General features: G+C 44.9%; 1 protein-coding gene across 1 annotated transcript in view; it reads left to right on the forward strand.

The window, feature by feature from the left end:
- GTPBP2 (GTP binding protein 2) overlaps positions 1-25,095 on the forward strand; it is a 198,691-nt gene that overhangs the window by 115,488 nt on the left and 58,108 nt on the right. The window contains exon 7 of the mRNA XM_053712754.1: positions 1,342-1,561. Coding sequence (XP_053568729.1) covers positions 1,342-1,561 — 220 coding nt within the window. The remainder of the gene's footprint in view (positions 1-1,341; positions 1,562-25,095) is intronic.

Below are 25,095 nucleotides of genomic sequence, written 5' to 3' on the forward strand. Positions count from 1 at the left end.
CCTCTCTCTCTTTTTGGCTTCGTAGCATAATACGTTTAGCTTATGAGACTGCTGGACAGCAGCCTCCTGAAAGAATTACAGCTCATTCTACTAGAGCTGTGGCTTCCACTTGGGCCTTTAAGAATGAGGCCTCTGTTGAACAGATTTGCAAGGCTGCAACTTGGTCTTCGCTTCATACTTTTTCCAAATTTTACAAATTTGACACTTTTGCTTCTTCGGAGGCTATTTTTGGGAGAAAGGTTCTTCAGGCAGTGGTTCCTTCTGTATAAAGAGCCTGCCTGTCCCTCCCGTCATCCGTGTACTATTGCTTTGGTATTGGTATCCCAGAAGTAATGATGACCCGTGGACTGATCACACTTAACAGGAGAAAACATAATTTATGCTTACCTGATAAATTCCTTTCTCCTGTAGTGTGATCAGTCCACGGCCCGCCCTGTTTTTTACGGCAGGTAAATATTTTTTAAATTATACTCCAGTCACCACTACACCCTTTGGCTTCTCCTTTCTCGTTGGTCCTTGGTCGAATGACTGGAGGTGACGTAGAGGGGAGGAGCTATATGGCAGCTCTGCTGGGTGAATCCTCTTGCACTTCCTGTTGGGGAGGAGTAATATCCCAGAAGTAATGATGACCCGTGGACTGATCACACTACAGGAGAAAGGAATTTATCAGGTAAGCATAAATTATGTTTTTTAACTGGTCGATATCAGACCATCCACTGTCTGTGATTAATAAATTTGTTGAAACCATAGCGACGTAGTTATCCTCTGCCCAATTCGAGGCGCTCCTCAGACCCCACAATTATAAATACCGGCATAAAATGACTCTTCAGTTCTTTATCCTGGAAAACTTTATTTCAGTATAATTTCATTTTCTTGATACTTATACGCTCATCATTTGTTTGAAGGGCACTTTAGTAATCCGTCTCTTGCGGTGGGTATAATGTTACAGGAATCTAAAAGAGGAAATGTAGTCTGCCCTAACCGAATACAAATTAACCTCTTAGTTGCTCTCCCTTAAAGTCGTTTGACTTTTATATCTGCCCAGCAAATAGCGTTGACTGCTGGAGGTATTTCTTGTAATTGATTAGTTTACCGATCTACCGGTCGTTTTATGTCACAGGAAACATTTCCATCACAACAAGACAGGATGTCAGAACAGACACACAGTAACTTATTGTGTATATTGTTATACAGCTGATAAGTGCTGATTCTTACAGCTAATTTGTCTCATGTTATAGCAGAATGTGTAGATTTATTAGCAAGTCTTTTGTACTAATGCTGGATTGTGTTTGTCTCCGCTCACTTAATCTGATTTCTCACCTCTGGTCCCTCTCACTGCAGCTGGCACAACGCGAGAGCATCTCGGTTTGGCCATGGCACTGAAGGTCCCATTCTTTCTGGTGGTCAGTAAAGTAGACCTGTGCTCTGCAGCCACGGTGGAGCGCACACTCCGGCAGCTGGAGCGCACACTGAAGCAGCCTGGGTGCAACAAGGTGCCATTTATGGTGCGCACAGAGGATGATGCAGTCACAGCCGCCCAGCAGTTTGCCCAGTCACCAAAGTAAGTGTTGGCACTACCAAAGGCTCTCAAGTTCGTATTCGCTGCATGTGCTTTCTGTGCTCTATATGATCCTCGTCTTACCTTCTGTCTGTAGAGATGGCATAGTATAAAATTACACTTCTTCTACCAATACAGCTAACGTCCCATAGACCAATATTTCACAAACATTTTATTCTTATGTCAATCAAAATATTCAAACTCCTTAAAGGGATAGTCTAATCAGAATTAAACTTTAATGATTCAGATAGGGCATGTAATTTTAAACAACTTTATTTACTTTTATCGTCAAATTTGCTTTGTTCTCTCTGTATTCTTAGTTGAAAGCTAAACCTAGGTAGGCTCATATGCTAATTCCTAAGACCTTGAAGGCTGCCTCTAATCTCAGTGCATTTCGACAGTGCTAGTTCGTGTGTGCCATATAAGTAGCATTGTGATCACTCCTGTGGAGTTGCTTATGAGTCAGCACTGATTGGCTTAAATGCAAGTCTGTCAAAAGCACTGAGATAAAGGAACAGTCTGCAGAGGCTTAGATACAAGGTCATTACAGAGGTAAAAACATATATTATAATAACTGTGTTGGTTATGCAGAACTTGGGAATGAGTAATAAAGAGATAATCTATCTTTTTACACTATAACAATTCTTGAGTAGACTGTCCCTTTAACTTAAGTTTTTGTTTTTATAGGAAAATATTTTAACATGTTAAATTAATTAAATGAATGTTCTTTTTATGCACAAACAATATTAGTTTACTGTTTCTTTAAGGCACACTGTTGGCGTACTGCAGTATCCTTAATTCCTCATTGTTTATGTGATTTGTTTAACTTTGCTCCGCCTCATTATCTCTGTGTCCCTCATTGGCTCTTTCAGTTGTCACTCAATTAAATCTTAGCTTTCCTTGCCTATTGTGACCCTCCTGGGCTCCCTCTGTATTCCCTTTTGTTCCTCTCATTTGGTAACTTTCTCATGACAATAAATTCCTATTTCACCTTTATTTGTGACACCACAGTTAGCTTGGTCAGTTGGATACATGACGTGTAGTCCCTTGTGCTTATGTTGTTTGTATTAACCTGATGATGCCCTGTAAGCCGCCTTTACTTGGTTAGTGTGAGCTTCACTGTGAAGCGACTCGGCCTACTGCGCCACCATCTCCGGCCTTCCTGTCACTATAGGACCATCTCGCCTTGTTCTGTAAAGAAGACAACAAGCAGCTAGCACAGCTGTCAGGATAAATAGAAAGTGCTCGGCTACTAGGTGCTTAATTCTTCATATTTAGAGATTACTCAAATTGCGTTTCCTCATAATAAGTTACTGCTCAACGCTATAGATTTCAGTTTGAGTGTAATTGTGAAATCTAATCATTTGTGTCACCATAACTGCTGTTTAGTAAAGGCACATACTAAGCCCAATGCATGGAAGAGGATTTAAAAAGGATTAATGGAACGTTTACGGTCAAAATTTAAATGCACACAGATGAATTGCCTCTTTGAATAGAAACATATTTGTAATGATTTTTTATTTATAAAGCGCCAACAGATTCCGCAGCGCTGTCCATCGGTACAAAGATAAAAGTACAGTACAGTACAATACAATATAAAAGACACCAGACAAAGTTTAACAAACAAACAAATACAGGGGGAATTAAGGGCCTTTTCCCCGTGGGAACTTACAATCTAGATGGGTAGGAGGGTGAGAAACAGGAGGTGGGGACTGCAAAGGTGAGAATGATGTTTTTTTTTAGGATGGGGTGACCTTTGCATGTTTGAAGGAAGATGGGAATGAACTGGTAGTAAGGGATAGGTTGAATTTGTGAGTAATAGCTGAAGTGAGGGTAGAAGACAGAGAAGATATTGGATGTGAAGAGAGAGCGTCAAGTGGGCAGGTAGTGCGGTGTGAGGAAGACAATTGGGAACTCACTTCATTCTCAGTGGTTGGGGAGGAAGGTGCTGAGAGTGGTGGAGAGGGTGGCCGGGGGCAGAGATTGAAAGTTGCAGTCTTGTGTTGGGATATTACTTTGGATGGTAAGTGTTGTGGTGTTTTTTATTTTTTATTTCTCTTACTTGGTGTATCCAGTCCACGGATTCATCCTTACTTGTGGGATATTCTCAATCCCTACAGGAAGTGGCAAAGAGAGCACACAGCAAAGCTGTCCATATAGCTCCCCTCAGGCTCCGCCCCCCCCCAGTCATTCTCTTTGCTGCTCTAACAAGTAGCATCTCGGCGGGAGGGTAAAGAGTTTGTGGTGTTAGATTTGTAGTTTTTATTTCTTCAATCAAGAGTTTATTTTAAAATAGTGCCGGTTTGTGCTATTTACTCTGAGGCAGAAAGTGATGAAGATTTCTGCTGAGAGGAAAAAGATTTTAGCATGTTGTAACTAAAATCCATTGCTGTTCCCACGCAGGACTGTTGAGTACCGGAGAACTTCAGTTGGGGGGAACAGTTTGCAGGTTTAACTGCTTCAGGTATGCTCAGTCATTTTTTTCTAACAAGACCTGGTAATGCTAGAAGACTGACAGAAATCCCAATGAGGGAAGGTAAGCCATTTTCTGAGACGCAGTATAGAAGGATGGCTTCAGTTAAGGGCTTAAATACTGGTAGACACTGTGATGGGCTAAATCGATTACTTTATTAGTGTAATCTTATAATTGTTCAAGTGTTTTAGACGTTGAAAACACTTTTGGGGTTTTTATTACGCCTGGCATATTGTAAGACACCTAATCAGACTCAGGAAGGCCCCATAACTCTGGAATGAAGAGGGAGGGGGCCTCATTTTCGCGCCTCAGTTGCGCAGTTGATTTGCAAGACAGCTTCAGGCAGCTTCACGTGTAGAGTCCTGAGAGTGCAGGAGGACTTCAGGGAGGCTTATTTTTCTTCTACAAATAACCCAAAAGGAAGGTAGGGCCACAGCAAAGACTGTGGCACCGTGCTGTAGTGTGTTAAACCGGTTGTTTTACTTCAATTTGCTCCGGTTTGGGCAATAAGGGGTTAATTGATTTGAATATTTGTGTGCAATCATTTCAAAGCATTAGGATCATGTGGTGAAAATTTCATAAAGATCGGATGTTTTTTGGGGATTTGGTAAAAAAGTGTGTGCTTTTTATTATTTAAAGACACAGTAACGTTTTTTCAAAAAGTGATTTTTTTCTTTATTGTAGTGCTGTCTAAGTCTGTCAAACATGTCTGAGCCTTCAGATAGACCTTGTTCTTTATGTCTAAAAGCCATGGCGGTACCCCCATTGCATTTGTGTTTAAAGTGTGCTAAAGCATCTAAGCATTTTAAAGACCATCCAGTGACACTTAAAAATGTAGCCCAAGATGATTCCTTAACAGAGGGTAATGAGGGTAGTCCTTCTTCCTCTCCCCATGTGTCGACACCAGTTACGCCTGCGCAAGCGATGCCTAGTACCTCTAGCGCATTGGCCCCTATTACTTTACAACAATTAGCAGCAGTAATGGATAATTCCCTTGCAGCATTTTTATCCAAACTGCCAGTTTTTCCAAAAAAGCACGATAGCTCAGTTTTAAATACAGAGGATGAGCAATCAGAAGCTTTGGATGATTTATCTGTAATACCCTCACAACACTCTGAAGTGGCAGTGAGGGACGGTCTGTTTGAGGGAGAAATTTCTGACACAGGAAAAGTTTCTCAGCGGGCAGAGTCAGATTCCTTAGCGTTTAAATTTTAAGCTGGAACTCCTCCGCGTCCTGCTTAAGGAGGTTTTAGCTACGCTGGATGACTGTGACCCCATGGTGGTCCCAGAAAAATTGTGTAAAATGGACAGGTTTTTAGAGGTCCCCGTATACACTGAGGCATTTCCAATCCCAAAGAGGGTGGCGGATATTGTGACTAGGGAGTGGGAGAGACCAGGTGTACCCTTTGTCCCCCCCCCCTATCTTTAAGAAAATGTTTCCCATAAACGACCCCAGGCGGGATGCGTGGCAGACGGTCCCCAAGGTAGAGGGGGCTGTTTCAACACTTGCTAAGTGTACAACTATACCAATAGAGGACAGTTGTGCTTTCAAAGATCCTATGGATACAAAATTGGAAGGATTGCTGAAGAAAATTTTTGTTCAGCAAGGTTTTCTTCTTCAACCAATTGCCTGCATTATTCCGGTAACTACTGCAGCGGCTTTTTGGTTCGAGGCCCTGGAGGAGTCGCTCCAGAGGGAGACTTCATACGATGAGGTCATGGATAGAATTCATGCTCTAAAGCTGGCTAATTCTTTTATCACTGATGCCGCTCTCCAATTAGCTAAGCTAGCGGCGAAAAACTCAGGTTTTGCCATCATGGCGTGAAGAGCGCTTTGGCTCAAATCGTGGTCGGCGGATGTGTCGTCCAAAACGAAACTGTTAAATATTCCCTTCAAGGGGAAAACACTATTCGGCCCAGAGCTGAAAGAAATTATTTCAGATATCACTGGGGGCAAGGGCCATGCCCTTCCACAAGATAGGCCGTTTAAGGCCAAAAACAAGGCTAATTTTCGCTCCTTTCGCAGCTTCAGGAGCGGACTTGCTGCAACCTCTGCTGCCGCAAAGCAAGATAACGGTTCCCAGCCCAAAGCAACCTGGAAACCCTTGCAGGGCTGGAATAAGGGTAAACAGGCCAAGAAGCCTGCTCCTGATACCAAGACAGCATGAAGGGGTAGCCCCCGATCCGGGATCGGATCTAGTAGGGGGCAGACTTTCTCTCTTTGCTCAGGCTTGGGCAAGAGATGTTCCAGATCACTGGGCATTAGAAATAGTTGCTCAGGGGTACCTTCTAGAATTCAAGGATTCTCTCCCAAGGGGAAGGTTCCACATTTCTCGTTTGTCTTCAGACCAAACAAAGAAACAGGCGTTCTTACGCTGTGTAGAAGATCTTCTAAAAATGGGAGTGATACACCCAGTTCCAATTGCAGAACAAGGACTGGGCTTTTACTCAAACCTGTTTGTAGTTCCCAAAAAGGAAGGAACTTTCAGGCCAATCCTGGATCTAAAAATTCTAAACAAATTCCTCAGAGTTCCGTCTTTCAAGATGGACAGCATTCGGACAATCTTGCCGATGATCCAGGAAGGTCAATATATTACTACCGTGGATCTAAAGGATGCGTATCTACATATTCCTATCCACAAAGATCACCATCGGTTCCTAAGGTTCGCCTTTCTGGACAAACATTACCAGTTCGTGGCCCTTCCTTTCGGGTTGGCCACCGCTCCCAGAATTTTCACAAAGGTGCTAGGGTCCCTTCTAGCGGTACTAAGACCGCGGGGCATTGCAGTAGCACCTTACCTAGACGACATATTAATACAGGCGTCGTCTTTTCACAGAGCCAAGGCTCATACGGACATTGTTCTGGCCTTTCTAAGGTCTCACGGGTGGAAGGTGAACGTAGAAAAAAGTTCTCTGTCCCCGCTCACAAGGGTTCCCTTCCTGGGAACACGAATAGACTCGGTAGAAATGAAAATCTTTCTGACAGAGGTCAGGAAGTCAAAACTGTTGAATACTTGCCGAGTTCTTCATTCCATTCCTCGGCCTTCTGTGGCTCAGTGCATGGAGGTAATTGGTTTAATTGTTGCGGCAGTGGACGTAGTCCCTTTTGCCCGAATTCATCTCAGACCACTGCAACTGTGCATGCTCAAACAGTGGAATGGGGATTTCGCAGATTTGTCTCCTCAAATACAAATGGACCAGAAAACCAGAGACACTCTTCTCTGGTGGTTGTCTCAAGATCACCTGTCTCAGGGAATGAGTTTCCGCAGACCGGAGTGGATCATTGTCACGACCGATGCCAGTCTGTTAGGCTGGGGTGTGGTCTGGAACTCCCTGAAGGCTTCAGGGTCTATGGTCTCGGGAAGAATCTCTTCTCCCGATAAACATTTTGGAGCTGAGAGCGATATTCAATACGCTCCAGGCGTGGCCTCAACTAGCGGAGGCCAAATTCATCAGATTTCAGTCTGACAACATCACGACTGTAGCGTACATCAATCAGGGAGGAACAAAGAGTTCCCTAGCGATGAAGGAAGTATCCAAGATCATCAAATGGGCGGAGGTTCACTCCTGCCATCTATCTGCAATTCACATCCCAGGGGTAGACAACTGGGAGGCAGATTTTCTAAGTCGTCAGACTTTTCATCCGGGGGAGTGGGAACTCCACCCGGAGGTTTTTGCTCAGCTGACCCAGCTATGGGGCATTCCAGAATTGGATCTGATGGCGTCCCGTCAGAACACCAAACTTCCCCTTTACGGATCCAGATCCAGGGATCCCAAGGCGGCATTGATAGATGCTTTAATAGCGCCTTGGTCATTCAGTCTAGCTTATGTCTTTCCACCGTTTCCTCTTCTCCCTCGGCTAGTAGCCAGAATCAAACAGGAGAAGGCTTCAGTAATTCTGATAGCGCCTGCGTGGCCACGCAGGACTTGGTATGCAGACCTAGTGGACATGTCGTCGGTCCCACCATGGAAACTGCCATCAAGGCAGGATCTTCTAATTCAAGGTCCTTTCAAGCATCCAAATCTAGTTTCTCTGCAACTGACTGCTTGGAGATTGAACGCTTATTTCTAGCTAAGCGTGGTTTCTCTGAATCAGTTATAGACACTCTGATACAGGCCAGAAAGCCTGTCACCAGGGAAATTTACCATAAGATATGCCGGAAATATCTTTGTTGGTGTGAATCCAAGGGTTACTCGTGGAGTAAGGTTAGGATTCCAAGGATATTGTCCTTTCTCCAAGAAGGATTGGAGAAAGGTCTGTCAGATATCTGCTATGTCTATCCTGTTACATAAGCGTCTGGCAGCTGTACCAGACGTTCAGGTGTTTGCACAGGCCCTAGTTAGAATCAAGCCTGTTTACAAGCCTGTGGCTCCTCCATGAAGTCTAAATTTAGTTCTTTCAGTTCTTCAAGGGGTTCCGTTTGAACCTTTGCATTCCATAGATATTAAATTATTATCTTGGAAAGTTTTGTTTTTAGTAGCCATTTCTTCTGCTCGAAGAGTTTCTGAATTGTCTGCTTTGCAGTGTAATTCACCCTCTCTGGTGTTCCATGCAGATAAGGTTGTTTTGCGTACCAAACCTGGTTTTCTTCCAAAAGTGGTTTCTAATAAGAATATTAACCAGGAAATCATTGTTCCTTCTCTGTGTCCTAATCCAGTTTCTAGGAAGGAACGACTTTTACACAATCTTGACGTGGTCCGTGCTTTAAAATTCTATTTAAAAGCAACTAAAGATTTCAGACAAACATCATCCTTGTTTGTTGTCTATTCTGGTAAGAGGAGAGGTCAAAAAGCGACTGCTACCTCTCTTTCCTTCTGGCTGAAAAGCATCATTCGATTGGCTTATGAGACTGCTGGACAGCAGCCTCCTGAACGAATTACAGCTCATTCCACCAGAGCTGTGGCTTCCACATGGGCTTTCAAGAATGAGGCTTCTGTTGAACAGATTTGTAAGGCAGCGACTTGGTCTTCACTGCATACATTCGCCAAATTTTACAAATTCGATACTTTTGCTTCTTCGGAAGCTATTTTTGGGAGAGAGGTTTTACAAGCAGTGGTGCCTTCCGTTTAGGTTACCTGACTTGTTCCCTCCCTTCATCCGTGTCCTAAAGCTTTGGTATTGGTATCCCACAAGTAAGGATGAATCCGTGGACTGGATACACCAAGTAAGAGAAAACTGAATTTATGCTTACCTGATAAATTACTTTCTCTTACGGTGTATCCAGTCCACGGCCCGCCCTGACAATTAAGTCAGGTTCAAATTTAATTTTTAAAATAACTACAGTCACCACTGCACCCTATGGTTCTCCTTTTTCTCCTAACCGTCGGTCGAATGACTGGGGGGGGCGGAGCCTGAGGGGAGCTATATGGACAGCTTTGCTGTGTGCTCTCTTTGCCACTTCCTGTAGGGATTGAGAATATCCCACAAGTAAGGATGAATCCGTGGACTGGATACACCGTAAGAGAAAGTAATTTATCAGGTAAGCATAAATTCTGTTTTTATATTTTTATTGAGGCATGTACAAAAATAAATACAAAACAGGTAAAACAAGGTTACATGCCCGTACATTTGTGAGCTTTATAATGAGAGAAAAATTCAACAAAACCTATTAAACAAAACAGTCATTGTGTGTCTTGTCCTATAGATAGGTCCTATATAGACCAGTGCAGGGCAGGCTATGTTTTAAACTTGGCCGACAGGTATTCCTCCCAGGTTGCAGATATCAATGCGTAAGTATCCCTGTCATGTTGTACTATATTAAAGTATTCTTCCATTCGAATCAAATGGTGACATTCTTGTAGCCATTTTGCAGTAGTTTGGGCAGCAGTGCTTTTCCAATGTCTAGCAATAAGGATTTTAAAGCTGTTACTTGTGATATTAATAAGTTTACGTTGTATAGGGGAGACTTTTTTTGGCGTCCTATTAAATAACCATAGACAGGGGTCTAGTGGAAGTGGGATCCCTATCAATTTGGAAGTTTCCTTCGAGATTGTGGTCCACATTGGTACAATTTTAGGGCATTGCCACCATATGTGGGCCATATGGGCTACTGTACCATTACATCTCTAGCAGGTTACAGAAGGGAGCTTATATATTTTACCACATCTAGCTGGTGTCAAATACCATCTGTGAAGAATCTTCAAATTCATTTCTAAATATTTACTGGAAAATGAGGATTTCCTCACAGACTGAAAAATCCTAGATGCGTCCACATGGGAAATGCTTATATTCAGTTTGTCATTCCATCTGTCTATGTAGTATGGTGTTGAGCCAATTGTGGGCTGTTTCAACAACGAGTAGATAAGGGATAGGATATGTCTTGAGGGCGTGGTTTTGTGACATAAAGACTCATATGGGGTCAGTGATCTAAGCATATTATGTTTCTGGGGGTGCGAGGAAAGGTAATTATAGCATTGGTGGTAGAAAAACCAGTTATGAAACATCAGGAAGCCATCCTCCACCAGTGTCAGTCTTAGCTGGAATGAATTATCATTTCCCAGGTGGCACACCATCAGTGTTCTAACGCTTTAACCATTCTCGGTGGTATATGAAGTCCTGAGAGAAACTCTGTTATCAATTAGTGATGTCAAGGGTGAGTATTTTGAGGAAATATTGGAATAGTCAACCAGAAGTTTTCCCCAAATCATAAGGGTCTCCTGTATAGTTCTAGAAGTATGAGTTATTGGAGTGGCCCTCGGTGTCCAACATTGAGCTCCTAGGTGTTTAGAACGTGCTATGTCATGTTAGAGTCTTACCCATATTTTAGTGTTGTAATTTGTAAACCAGTCCACTACTCTCTGAAGGTGTGTGGCCTTCCTATGTCTCCAGGTCTGGCACTCCAAGGCACCGCTATTCAAGGTCTGACACATAATTCTCCTATTAATTCTAGCATGCCGTTTATTCCATAAGAATTTGAATATTTTATTTTGTAGGGAGGAGATGAATGAATGTGGAAGGGGGATTGGGAGCGTCTAAAATAGGTAAAGGATTTTTGGTAGAATGGTCATTTTAATGGCGTTTATTCTTCCTATCCAAGTCATTTGTTTTCGTCTCCATGAAGACAGAGTAGCAACAATAGAGGTCTGTAAGGCTGTATAGTTGGCTGTGAACATCTCATCTATAGTGGGAGCTAAAAAAACACCCAGATATCTCAACAGGCGATTTTGCCAGCGGAATGGACAGAGGTTCCGAACCAAAAGTACATTTTCGTCGGACATTGTAATATTTAAAATCTCTGATTTATGTTTGTTTTTAAGAAAATTAGAGGCTCGACCAAACTCCTCGAGTTGCCCTAATTAGAATAGGAATAGAGTGCTTTGGGTTAGTTAGAATAAGACATCATCCGCGTAAAGGGAAAGTTTTTGATGGAAGTTACTGATTTGCAGGCCTGTTATCCCCGAGAGTGATCGAATTTTCAGCGCTAGGGTCTCAATGGCACATGCAAACAATAATGGGGACAAAGGGCTACCTGTCTGGTCCCATTTCTGATGGAGAAAGGTGTGGAAAGACAACCATTTAAGTGTATATTAGCTGTGTGGGATGCATACATGGCAAATACTCTGGATACTAACGTGGGCCCAAATCCCAATTTAAGCAGTACCGTTCTTAAAAACTGCCAACAGACGCGGTTGAAGGCCTTCTCTGCGTCCGTTGAAAGGATCATCAAAGGCACCTGTTGGGTAGTGGCATAATCAATTAAATCAATGGCCTGAACCGTGTTATCTCTCGCCTCTTGTCAATATAAATCCGACCTGATCCATATGGATCAGTTCCGGGAGGAGGGTATTCAGCCTATTTGCCAATAGCTTTGCATATATGCTTATGTCGGCATTCAACAGAGAGATGGGTCTATAGTTTTCAACCCTAGAGGGGTCTTTACCCTCCTTGGGAATAAGAGTGAGATGTGCTCTTAGTGACTGGGTCAGGAACGGGTTTGAGTCAGAGTTATAAAGGGTTACTATGTGTGGAATTAGAATAGAGGCATATTTCTTATAATAATATCTAGTAAACCTATCTGGCCTTGGTGCCTTGTTTAATGGTAGATCTTTTAGAACTGATTGCAGTTCCTCACTGTTAAAGGGATTATTCAATATGGTCAGTTGCTCAATGGAAATTGTCGGGATGTCTATATCCCGCAGGAAGGACTCAATAATGTCACTTTTAGTACTGTCAGCAGTATGTTCTTGGTGACCCCCTTGACCCGATATGTTATATAAGGTTTCATAGTAACTACGGAAGGCCTCAGTGATATCTTTTGTAGAATAGGCTACAGAGTGGTCGGGTTACGTAATAGACAAGATATAGGATCTGTTGGTTTTACGTTTAAGTTTACTGGCATAAACTCTACTACACTTGTTATCCCCTTCGTAATATGCCTGTTGTAGTTTAAGGGCCAATTGTTTACAGTTTTTATCGAGAAAAGAGTTTACTGTATCCCTCTGTGTTTTTAGTTGCGTCTTAAAGTGAAGGTAAAGTTTCATGCATTATACTTTTTCCCCTGTAAATACTATAAAAATCAATGGGACTTTAATTCATCAAATTTTTAGAATCGCTATATTTATTTATTATTTACCGTTTCTTTATCCGATTCAGAACACTGCTAAAACAACCTGTTTTTTTTTTTTTTCTTTCTAAGCCCGGTCACGTTTTTCTACTAGCCTATTGAAACACTGGCCGTTAGGCGGCCGTCATATTACGTCACCGCATTACTGTTCTCTATGCGCATGCGTTGCATTCACTTCCTTTCTTCTATTCTCAACGCTCGTTCCAGTTTAGTGTTTTTAGTTGCGTCTTAAAGTGAAGGTAAAGTTTCATGCATTATACTTTTTCCCCTGTAAATACTATAAAAATCAATGGGACTTTAATTCATCAAATTTTTAGAATCGCTATATTTATTTATTATTTACCGTTTCTTTATCCGATTCAGAACACTGCTAAAACAACCTGTTTTTTTTTTTTTTCTTTCTAAGCCCGGTCACGTTTTTCTACTAGCCTATTGAAACACTGGCCGTTAGGCGGCCGTCATATTACGTCACCGCATTACTGTTCTCTATGCGCATGCGTTGCATTCACTTCCTTTCTTCTATTCTCAACGCTCGTTCCAGTTTAGCGCATGCGAGATAAGGATTCATAAGGCTAAGTCGTCTCTATTTACATTTTTTCTGTCACGCAGGCGCAAATGGAATGAACGGTGAATGGTGCGCATGCGCAAGTGGTCCAGAAATCGGGAACACGCTTTTGTATTACGTACAGAGCGGGTGGGACCGCTCTGTACGTAATATAGTCAAAAACCAGGAAATCAATGGAGGGAGGAGCGAAGACCGGCCTAGAAAGTAAATATAAAGTGTTTAGAATACACTAATATATATATACAAATATTAAAACATTTTTTTAGCGATCATAGTATATAGTAGATGAATAATAGAATACAGGCTCCAAAAACGAAAAACTTTACCTTCACTTTAAGGGCCTCATCAGATGGATGGAGTATAAGTTGGGATTCTAAGTCAGTCAGTGAGTCAAGAGCTATTTGGAGAGCAGCTCGTTGCTGCTTACAGTAATGCACCCTAATGCTAAGGAGAACTCCCCCCCCCTCAGCGTCCCTTAATGTGCCTCCGATATAAGCCGAAAGTCTGAAACTGTGCCCACATTTATCAGGAAATATTCCTGCAAAGCCTTTTCAATTTTTCCCCCATATAGCGGGGTGTCCAAGAGATTATTGTCCAGTTTTCAAGAGTAATTGGTCATTGGAGCCGAAGGCCACTCGAGTAAGCAGTGGATCATAGAATGGTCTGTCCATCCCACCGGCAGTATCCCTGATCTACGGGCTAGTGAGATACAAGTTACATCTAAAAAAATATAGTCAATTCGGGAGAATCGTGAGTGGGGGAAGGAGAAAAATGTATACTGATGAACCTCTGGGTGCTGAATCCTCCACACATCATGGATAACTAAGTCTTTCATTGAATGCTTAATGCTATTTATTACTCTGTGGTGCGGAAGATATCCCAGTCGAATTATCCATCCGTGGGTTTAAGGAAATATTAATGTCGCGGCCAGCAAGAAGCAAGCCCTTTGTTACCTCCAGAACGGAGTTTCCAAGGAATTAAAAAAAACCTTATCCTGATTATTATTATTAGGGGCATAAGCACATACCAAAGTCACCATGGTGTTATACAACTTACCTACTAGAATAAGGAATCTACCCTCTTGGTCTTTAACTGAATCAATCAGGGTAAATGGGATCCCTCGTCTGATTAATATGCCCTCCCCATTAGTCTTGGTGCGGTTGGAAGCGTAATAGGCGCTCCCAAATTTGTACTGAAATGTGTTTCTTGTATAAAGACTAAGTCCCCATTATTATTATTATTATTATTATTATTAAGATCTTTGATAACTATACTCCGTTTGTTAGGGTTATTTAGACCTTTGGCATTAATGGAAATTATATTCAAGGATGCGTTAGTCTGCTCCATTAATGAGAGGGACAGTGGTCAGTGGGCAAGTTATGAGTATATGTAAGGGCTGTGCAAAACAGCAGTGAGCGTGATGTTCAGGGTTGTTAGTGTCAAGGGAGCAGTTGGTTGCAATATAATGACATTTGTAAAGAGGCAATAACACACAATGCAAAGAAGAGTAAACAAGGTAAAAAACAATAACAAACAAATTTCTGACTGAAATAGTAAGAATAATTTCAAAAGAAATAACTTTAGAGCGATTGAGGATCACTCCAATATAACTGAGGGTCTGCAGAGTACTGGGACCCGAACTTTAACATTGTCTTATATATAAAACAATCACAGTGATACATTAGTGTGAATTAGCTGCGGAGATAACATATTTTGAGAACAAAAGGAAAAGGAACGTTGTGTGAGCTACGTTGCTACCTGGGGGAAGAAAAAGCAACAACAAACAATATTGCTATAACCTGGATGTAGTGTGTGATAACATCAGCTATCTTCTAACAACATTATTCTTAAGCAGTGTTATCAAAATAAGAGCATAGAGAAGATATTGACCAAAATTACAGAATAAGAACTTATTGGTCTCACCCAACAAAGGAATCAAGGAAATGGCAAGTCCTTCAATGAGTAGTTCCTGTGTTGTCCTTGCGTTTCTTAGATTGGACCTTATGCCATTGTAGTCCTTGGGCCTTTTGATGTTTTCCATCCTGACAGTTTGTAGAGCCATGGGTGGAAGGATCCATCAGTTGTGGTGGTCTCAGATGAAGTCTCAGGTCCTTAGAGATCTCTTCTAGGTCTTGAAGGCCTTTGTATACAAAAGTGTGTCCCTCGTGGGTAATCACCAGACTAAATGGGAAACCCCACCTTTATTTTATATTCTTTTCTTGAAGAACTGTAGTGATGAATTTGGCATACCTCCCTCCTTTTCTGTATAGTGCTGGGGCAGAGGTCCGGGAAAATCTGTAAAGTGTGATCCATGAAGGATATCTGTGAAGTCGGTCTCACTTTAGTCCATATGTCCTCCCTGTCCATGAATCTCAGAAATTTAAAAATAACATCTCTGGGGGGTGCATTCGGTGGGGGAGGTGGGCGCAGGGCTCTGTGGGCTCTCTCCAGTTCGAGCGGTGGAGAATCTGTGTCTCCTTTGACATGTTGAAACAATTTCTAGAGGTAATCCCGCAGGTCTGCAGCTTTAACTGATTCTGGGATGCCCCTAACTCGTAGGTTGGAACGTCTGCTGCGATTCTTCAAGTTTGTCCTGTAAACTCTCTGAGAAGCTTGAACTGCAGCCTGGGTTTGAAAGGCTCCCATCATTTCATTCACTGTGGTTTGCGTATCCTCAACCTCCACCACTCTGAATCCCAGGTCATTAATATCTTTACACATAGATGTTAATTCGTTGGTAATGAGGGTTTTTAGGGATGCAAAGTCCTCTTTGGTAGGTAGGTTGGCAATATCTTTTTGTAGTCGAGTGAGATAAGGCAGTAGGTTGGCCTGTTTCTGCGGTCTCGAATGTGACCCCACTCATGTCTTCTGATGCCTGGGCATTTTGAGTAGCGGCCTCAGTGGTATGAAAGAAGGCTCTTACTGAGATAGGAGCAGCCATCTGTGCTTTAGCTGACTTTTCGCTTTTATTCATACGCCTGGCAGCCATATCGTATTTGCGTTCAATTTTAATTAGAGCAATTACCCAGGCCTCTGGTATGATATATCTCTGAGACCGAGATACTGTTAAAATAGCACCCTGCAGCAGCCTGTAGATAAAGCAGCAGAAGTTGTTGTTACCCTGGCCCCTATAAACCCTCAAATTCGTTAGGAAAATAGCAGAGTATTATTTAGGGCATTTGTGCTGTGGTCTGCAAAAACAAAGGCCTGTACCATATGGAGCTGTACTTTGCGTAATGCCTCTGTGTTAGTGCCTCATGTGCTGTCTCTATGCTGTCATCTTTGTTAATCTTGGCAGGGTTTGTTATGGCTGTGGATGCTTGTAGTGGGTCTACTTCAAAGTCGCTCCCATATCTGCCTCTAATAATATCCAGTTTGCATCGTGCGCATGTCAAGATGACGCCTGTGGTTTGGGAGGCCGTCAGAGCCCAGATAACTGGCTATAATACAGCTTGTGACGGTTCCTATTTTACATGTCCGCTAGCCAACTGTGCATCAAAGGGTCTCAGGCACCTTCTAATATCATCTTAAGTGTTGATCGGTTCGCTGGTGCAGTGTCGGTCTGGTTGTCTGCACGGAGCTATTCTTAAGTGCGGCTATTTGCCTGCGCGGCCAAACTCCACCCCCTAGATGGTAAGTGTTTTGTTGGAAAAGTAGTCTGCCTGGTCTTGAGCAGTAAAGGCAGATGAATGGAGTGGTGCAGGTGGGTAGAGGAGAGAGTTGAAGATGGAGAAAAGACGTTTAGGGTTTGAGGAGTGAGTATATATGAGAAGTAGGTTTGCTTGGCTAAGTGAGGGGGAGAGGAGTAAGAATGAACTTATAGTGAGGAAATCTGATTCAGATCGGCATTTCCTCCAGGCACGTTCAGCAGCACGGGAGCATTTTTGCAGGTAGCGTCTTTGCTTAGAGTGCCAGGGTTGGAGCTGACGACGTGGGGTTTTGCGTATTTGGGGAGGAGCAAAAGTGTCAACTGCAGAGGAGAGAGTATTGTTATAGTGGGTTGTAGCAAGGTCAGGGCAGGATATCGTGGAAGTGTGGGGGAGGCATTTTTGAATAGGTTTGGAAAGTTGGAGAGGTTCTACAGTGTGCAGATTTCTACAGGTACGGGGGCAAGGAGGAGAAGTAGGTTTAGCCTGTATATCAAGATTATAGGTGAGCAGATGGTGGTCTGAGATGGGAAATGGGAGACAGGTGACATCGGAGAGAGAGCAAAGGTAGGAGAATACCAGATCAATAGAGTGTCAGTTGCGGTGAGTAGGGTATAGGGTGGATTGTGAGAGGCCGAGGGAGTTAGTAAGTGAGAGAAGTTTAGAGGCAGTAGGGGCAGATGGGTTATCAATGGGGATGTTGAAGTCCCCCAGGATTAGAGCAGGTGTATTTGTAAAGAGAAAGTGAGAAAGCCAGGCAGCAAAGCTATCAAGGAATTGGGAGGTTGGCCCAGGGGGGTGATAGATAACTGCCACCCTGTGGGAGAGGGGGGAGAACAGGCGGATGCAGTGAACTTCAAAGGAGGAAAAGGAGAGAGATGGATGAGGATGGAGGTGCTGTTAGGCAGGAGGGGGAGAGTAAGATTCCAACACCGCCACCGTGTCTCTCACCTGGTCTAGGTGTGTGGCTAAAGTGGAGACCACCGTGCGTGAGAGCAGCAATGGAAGCAGTGTCAGAAGATAATAGCCAGGTTTCAGTAATTCCTAGAAGATTGAAGGTGTTAGAAACAAACAGGTCATGAACAGTTGTAAGCTTGTTACAGACGGAGCGAGCCTTCCAGAGGGCACAAGAAAAGAGAGGGGATAGGCGCTGTGGGTTAATAGAGATGAGATTGTTGGTATTGTGTGACCTAGAGTTTTTGCAGTGTGAGCGAGAGTGTAAAAGTGTGGTGATTGCTGCAGGGCTAGGGTTAGGAGAGACATCACCAGCAGCAAGCAGTAGTAGCAGTGAGAGTGACAGATGGTGACAGTGAGACTTGTAGGAGCGTGTATGATTAGACACAGGAGAGACATCACCAGCAGCAAGCAGTAGTAGCAGTGAGAGTGACAGAAGGTGAGAGTGAGACTTGTAGGAGCGCGTATGATTAGACACAGGAGAGACATCACCAGCAGCAAGCAGTAGTAGCAGTGAGAGTGACAGAAGGTGAGAGTGAGACTTGTAGGAGCGCGTATGATTAGACACAGGAGAGACATCACCAGCAGCAAGCAGTAGTAGCAGTGAGAGTGACAGAAGGTGAGAGTGAGACTTGTAGGAGCGCGTATGATTAGACACAGGAGAGACATCACCAGCAGCAAGCAGTAGTAGCAGTGAGAGTGAGACTTGTAGGAGCGCGTATGATTAGACACAGGAGAGACATCACCAGCAGCAAGCAGTAGTAGCACTAAGAGTGACAGAAGGTGAGAGTGAGACTTGTAGGAGCGGCTGTGATTAGACACAGGAGAGACATCACCAGCAGCAAGCAGTAGTAGCAGTGAGAGTGAGACTTGTAGGAGCGTGTATGATTAGATACAGGAGAGACATCACCAGCAGCAAGCAGTAGTAGCAGTGTGAGTGACAGAAGGTGAGAGTGAGACTTGTAGGAGCGGCTGTGATTAGACACAGGAGAGACATCACCAGCAGCAAGCAGTAGTAGCAGTGAGAGTGAGACTTGTAGGAGCGTGTATGATTAGATACAGGAGAGACATCACCAGCAGCAAGCAGTAGTAGCAGTGTGAGTGACAGAAGGTGACAGTGAGACTTGTAGGAGCGGTTGTGATTAGACACAGGAGAGACGTCACCAGCAGCAAGCAGTAGTGGCAGTGAGAGTGACAGAAGGTGAGAGTGAGACTTGTAGGAGCGCGTATGATTAGACACAGGAGAGACGTCACCAACAGCAAGCAGTAGTAGCAGTGAGAGTGACAGAAGGTGAGAGTGAGACTTGTAGGAGCGCGTATGATTAGACACAGGAGAGACGTCACCAGCAGCAAGCAGTAGTAGCAGTGAGAGTGACAGAAAGTGAGAGTGAGACTTGTAGGAGCGGCTGTGATTAGACACAGGAGAGATGTCACCAGCAGCAAGCAGTAGTAGCAGTGAGAGTGACAGGAGGTGAGTGTGAGACTTGTAGGAGCGGCTGTGATTAGACACAGGAGAGACATCACCAGCAGCAAGCAGTAGTAGCAGTGAGAGTGACAGAAAGTGAGAGTGAGACTTGTAGGAGCGGTTGTGATTAGACACAGGAGAGACATCACCAGCAGCAAGCAGTAGTAGCAGTGAGAGTGAGACTTGTAGGAGCGTGTATGATTAGATACAGGAGAGACATCACCAGCAGCAAGCAGTAGTAGCAGTGTGAGTGACAGAAGGTGAGAGTGAGACTTGTAGGAGCGGGTGTGATTAGACACAGGAGAGACGTCACCAGCAGCAAGCAGTAGTAGCAGTGAGAGTGACAGAAGGTGACAGTGAGACTTGTAGGAGCGCATATGATTAGACACAGGAGAGACGTCACCAGCAGCAAGCAGTAGTAGCAGTGAGAGTGACAGAAGGTGAGAGTGAGACTTGTAGGAGCGGCTGTGATTAGACACAGGAGAGACATCACCAGCAGCAAGCAGTAGTAGCAGTGAGAGTGACAGAAGGTGAGAGTGAGACTTGTAGGAGCGCGTATGATTAGACACAGGAGAGACGTCGCCAGCAGCAAGCAGTAGTAGCAGTGAGAGTGACAGAAGGTGAGAGTGAGACTTGTAGGAGCGCGTATGATTAGACACAGGAGAGACATCACCAGCAGCAAGCAGTAGTAGCAGTGAGAGTGACAGAAGGTGAGAGTGAGACTTGTAGGAGCGCGTATGATTAGACACAGGAGAGACGTCACCAGCAGCAAGCAGTAGTAGCAGTGAGAGTGACAGAAGGTGAGAGTGAGACTTGTAGGAGCGCGTATGATTAGACACAGGAGAGACGTCACCAACAGCAAGCAGTAGTAGCAGTGAGAGTGACAGAAAGTGAGAGTGAGACTTGTAGGAGCGGCTGTGATTAGACACAGGAGAGATGTCACCAGCAGCAAGCAGTAGTAGCAGTGTGAGTGACAGAAGGTGAGAGTGAGACTTGTAGGAGCGCGTATGATTAGACACAGGAGAGACATCACCAGCAGCAAGCAGTAATAGCAGTGAGAGTGACAGAAGGTGAGAGTGAGACTTGTAGGAGCGTGTATGATTAGACACAGGAGAGACATCACCAGCAGCAAGCAGTAGTAGCAGTGAGAGTGACAGGTCAGAAGGTGAGAGTGAGACTTGTAGGAGCGGCTGTGATTAGACACAGGAGAGACATCACCAGCAGCAAGCAGTAGTAGCAGTGAGAGTGACAGAAAGTGAGAGTGAGACTTGTAGGAGCGGTTGTGATTAGACACAGGAGAGACATCACCAGCAGCAAGCAGTAGTAGCAGTGAGAGTGACAGAAGGTGACAGTGAGACTTGTAGGAGCGCGTATGATTAGACACAGGAGAGACGTCACCAGCAGCAAGCAGTAGTAGCAGTGAGAGTGACAGAAGGTGAGAGTGAGACTTGTAGGAGCGACTGTGATTAGACACAGGAGAGACATCACCAGCAGCAAGCAGTAGTAGCAGTGAGAGTGACAGAAGGTGAGAGTGAGACTTGTAGGAGCGGATATGATTAGACACAGGAGAGACGTCACCAGCAGCAAGCAGTAGTAGCAGTGAGAGTGACAGAAGGTGAGAGTGAGACTTGTAGGAGCGCGTATGATTAGACACAGGAGAGACATCACCAGCAGCAAGCAGTAGTAGCAGTGAGAGTGACAGAAGGTGAGAGTGAGACCTGTAGGAGTGCGTATGATTAGACACAGGAGAGACATCACCAGCAGCAAGCAGTAGTAGCAGTGGGAGTGACAGGAGGTGAGAGTGAGACTTGTAGGAGCGCGTATGATTAGACACAGGAGAGACGTCGCCAGCAGCAAGCAGTAGTAGCAGTGAGAGTGACAGAAGGTGAGAGTGAGACTTGTAGGAGCGTGTATGATTAGACACAGGAGAGACGTCACCAGCAGCAAGCAGTAGTAGCAGTGAGAGTGACAGAAGGTGAGAGTGAGACTTGTAGGAGCGGCTGTGATTATACACAGGAGAGACATCACCAGCAGCAAGCAGTAGTAGCAGTGAGAGTGACAGAAGGTGAGAGTGAGACTTGTAGGAGCGGGTATGACTAGACACAGGAGAGACATCACCAGCAGCAAGCAGTAGTAGCAGTGAGAGTGACAGAAGGTGAGAGTGAGACTTGTAGGAGCGGTTGTGATTAGACACAGGAGAGATGTCACCAGCAGCAAGCAGTAGTAGCAGTGAGAGTGACAGAAGGTGAGAGGGGGACTTGTAGGAGCGCGTATGATTAGACACAGGAGAGACGTCACCAGCAGCAAGCAGTAGTAGCAGTGAGAGTGACAGAAGGTGAGAGTGAGACTTGTAGGAGCGGGTATGATTAGACACAGGAGAGACATCACCAGCAGCAAGCAGTAGTAGCAGTGAGAGTGACAGAGGGTGAGAGTGAGACTTGTAGGAGCGTGTATGATTAGACACAGGAGAGACATCACCAGCAGCAAGCAGTAGTAGCAGTGAGAGTGACAGGAGGTGAGAGTGAGACTTGTAGGACCGCGTATGATTAGACACAGGAGAGACATCACCAGCAGCAAGCAGTAGTAGCAGTGAGAGTGACAGAGGGTGAGAGTGAGACTTGTAGGAGCGGGTATGATTAGACACAGGAGAGACATCACCAGCAGCAAGCAGTAGTAGCAGTGAGAGTGACAGAGGGTGAGAGTGAGACTTGTAGGACCGTGTATGATTAGACACAGGAGAGACATCACCAGCAGCAAACAGTAGTAGCAGTGAGAGTGACAGAAGGTGAGAGTGAGATTTGTAGGAGCGCGTATGATTAGACACAGGAGAGACATCACCAGCAGCAAGCAGTAGTAGCAGTGAGAGTGACAGAAGGTGAGAGTGAGACTTGTAGGAGCGCGTATGATTATACACAGGAGAGACGTCACCAGCAGCAAGCAGTAGTAGCAGTGAGAGTGACAGGAGGTGAGAGTGAGACTTGTAGGAGCGGCTGTGATTAGACACAGGAGAGACGTCACCAGCAGCAAGCAGTAGTAGCAGTGAGAGTGACAGGAGGTGAGAGTGAGACTTGTAGGACCGTGTATGATTAGACACAGGAGAGACATCACCAGCAGCAAGCAGTAGTAGCAGTGAGAGTGACAGAAGGTGAGAGTGAGACTTGTAGGAGCGTGTATGATTATACACAGGAGAGACATCACCAGCAGCATGCAGTAGTAGCAGTGAGAGTGACAGAAGGTGAGAGTGAGACTTGTAGGAGCGTGTATGACTAGACACAGGAGAGACATCACCAGCAGCAAGCAGTAATAGCAGTGAGAGTGACAGAAGGTGAGAGTGAGACTTGTAGGAGCAGTTGTGATTAGACACATGAGAGACGTCACCAGCAGCAAGCAGTAGTAGCAGTGAGAATGACAGAAGGTGAGAGTGAGACTTGTAGGAGCGGGTATGATTAGACACAGGAGAGACGTCACCAGCACCAAGCAGTAGTAGCAGTGAGAGTGACAGAAGGTGAGAGTGAGACTTGTAGGAGCGCGTATGATTAGACACAGGAGAGACGTCACCAGCAGCAAGCAGTTGTAGCAGTGAGAGTGACAGAAGGTGAGAGTGAGATTTGTAGGAGCGACTGTGATTAGACACAGGAGAGACATCACCAGCAGCAAGCAGTAGTAGCAGTGAGAGTGAGACTTGTAGGAGCGTGTATGATTAGATACAGGAGAGACATCACCAGCAGCAAGCAGTAGTAGCAGTGAGAGTGAGACTTGTAGGAGCGTGTATGATTAGATACAGGAGAGACATCACTAACAGCAAGCAGTAGTAGCAGTGAGAGTGACAGAAGGTGAGAGTGAGACTTGTAGGAGCGGCTGTGATTAGACACAGGAGAGACATCACCAACAGCAAGCAGTAGTAGCAGTGAGAGTGACAGAAGGTGAGAGTGAGACTTGTAGGACCGTGTATGATTAGATACAGGAGAGACGTCACCAGCAGCAAGCAGTAGTAGCAGTGAGAGTGACAGAAGGTGAGAGTGAGACTTGTAGGAGCACGTATGATTAGACACAGGAGAGACATCACCAGCAGCAAGCAGTAGTAGCAGTGAGAGTGACAGAAGGTGAGAGTGAGACTTGTAGGAGCGGCTGTGATTAGACACAGGAGAGACATCACCAGCAGCAAGCAGTAGTAGCAGTGAGAGTGAGACTTGTAGGAGCGGCTGTGATTAGACACAGGAGAGACATCACCAGCAGCAAGCAGTAGTAGCAGTGAGAGTGACAGAAGGTGAGAGTGAGACTTGTAGGAGCGCATATGATTAGACACAGGAGAGACGTCACCAGCAGCATGCAGTAGTAGCAGTGATAGTGACAGAAGGTGAGAGTGAGACTTGTAGGAGCGACTGTGATTAGACACAGGAGAGATGTCACCAGCAGCAAGCAGTAGTAGCAGTGAGAGTGACAGAAGGTGAGAGTGAGACTTGTAGGAGCGCGTATAATTAGACACAGGAGAGACGTCACCAGCAGCAATCAGTAGTAGCAGTGTGAGTGACAGAAGGTGAGAGTGAGACTTGTAGGAGCGGGTATGATTAGACACAGGAGAGACGTCACCAGCAGCAAGCAGTAGTAGCAGTGAGAGTGACAGAAGGTGAGAGTGAGACTTGTAGGAGCGTGTATGACTAGAAACAGGAGAGACATCACCAGCAGCAAGCAGTAGTAGTAGTGAGAGTGACAGAAGGTGAGAGTGAGACTTGTAGGAGCGTGTATGATTAGACACAGGAGAGACATCACCAGCAGCAAGCAGTAGTAGCAGTGAGAGTGAGACTTGTAGGAGCGTGTATGATTAGACACAGGAGAGACGTCACCAGCAGCAAGCAGTAGTAGCAGTGAGAGTGACAGAAGGTGAGAGTGAGACTTGTAGGAGCGTGTATAATTAGACACAGGAGAGACATCACCAGCAGCAAGCAGTAGTAGCAGTGAGAGTGACAGAAGGTGAGAGTGAGACTTGTAGGAGCGTGTATGATTAGACACAGGAGAGACGTCACCAGCAGCAAGCAGTAGTAGCAGTAAGAGTGACAGGAGGTGAGAGTGAGACTTGTAGGAGCGTGTATGACTAGACACAGGAGAGACGTCACCAGCAGCAAGCAGTAGTAGCAGTGAGAGTGACAGAAGGTGAGAGTGAGACTTGTAGGAGCGTGTATGATTAGACACAGGAGAGACATCACCAGCAGCAAGCAGTAGTAGCAGTGAGAGTGACAGAAGGTGAGAGTGAGACTTGTAGGAGCGGCTGTGATTAGACACAGGAGAGATATCATCAGCAGCAAGCAGTAGTAGCAGTGAGAGTGACAGAAGGTGAGAGTGAGACTTGTAGGAGCGCGTATGATTAGACACAGGAGAGACATCACCAGCAGCAAGCAGTAGTAGCAGTGAGAGTGACAGAAGGTGAGAGTGAGACTTGTAGGAGCACGTATGATTAGACACAGGAGAGACATCACCAGCAGCAAGCAGTAGTGGCAGTGAGAGTGACAGAAGGTGAGAGTGAGACTTGTAGGAGCAGTTGGGATTAGACACAGGAGAGACGTCACCAGCAGCAAGCAGTAGTAGCAGTGAGAGTGACAGAAGGTGAGAGTGAGACTTGTAGGAGCGGGTATGATTAGACACAGGAGAGACATCACCAGCAGCAAGCAGTAGTAGCAGTGAGAGTGACAGAAGGTGAGAGTGAGACTTGTAGGAGCGACTGTGATTAGACACAGGAGAGACATCACCAGCAGCAAGCAGTAGTAGCAGTGAGAGTGACAGAAGGTGAGAGTGAGACTTGTAGGAGTGCGTATGATTAGACACAGGAGAGACGTCACCAGCAGCAAGCAGTAGTAGCAGTGAGAGTGACAGG

Source organism: Bombina bombina, chromosome 4 (genome assembly GCF_027579735.1).
Source record: "Bombina bombina isolate aBomBom1 chromosome 4, aBomBom1.pri, whole genome shotgun sequence".
Taxonomy (NCBI): Eukaryota; Metazoa; Chordata; class Amphibia; order Anura; family Bombinatoridae; genus Bombina; species Bombina bombina.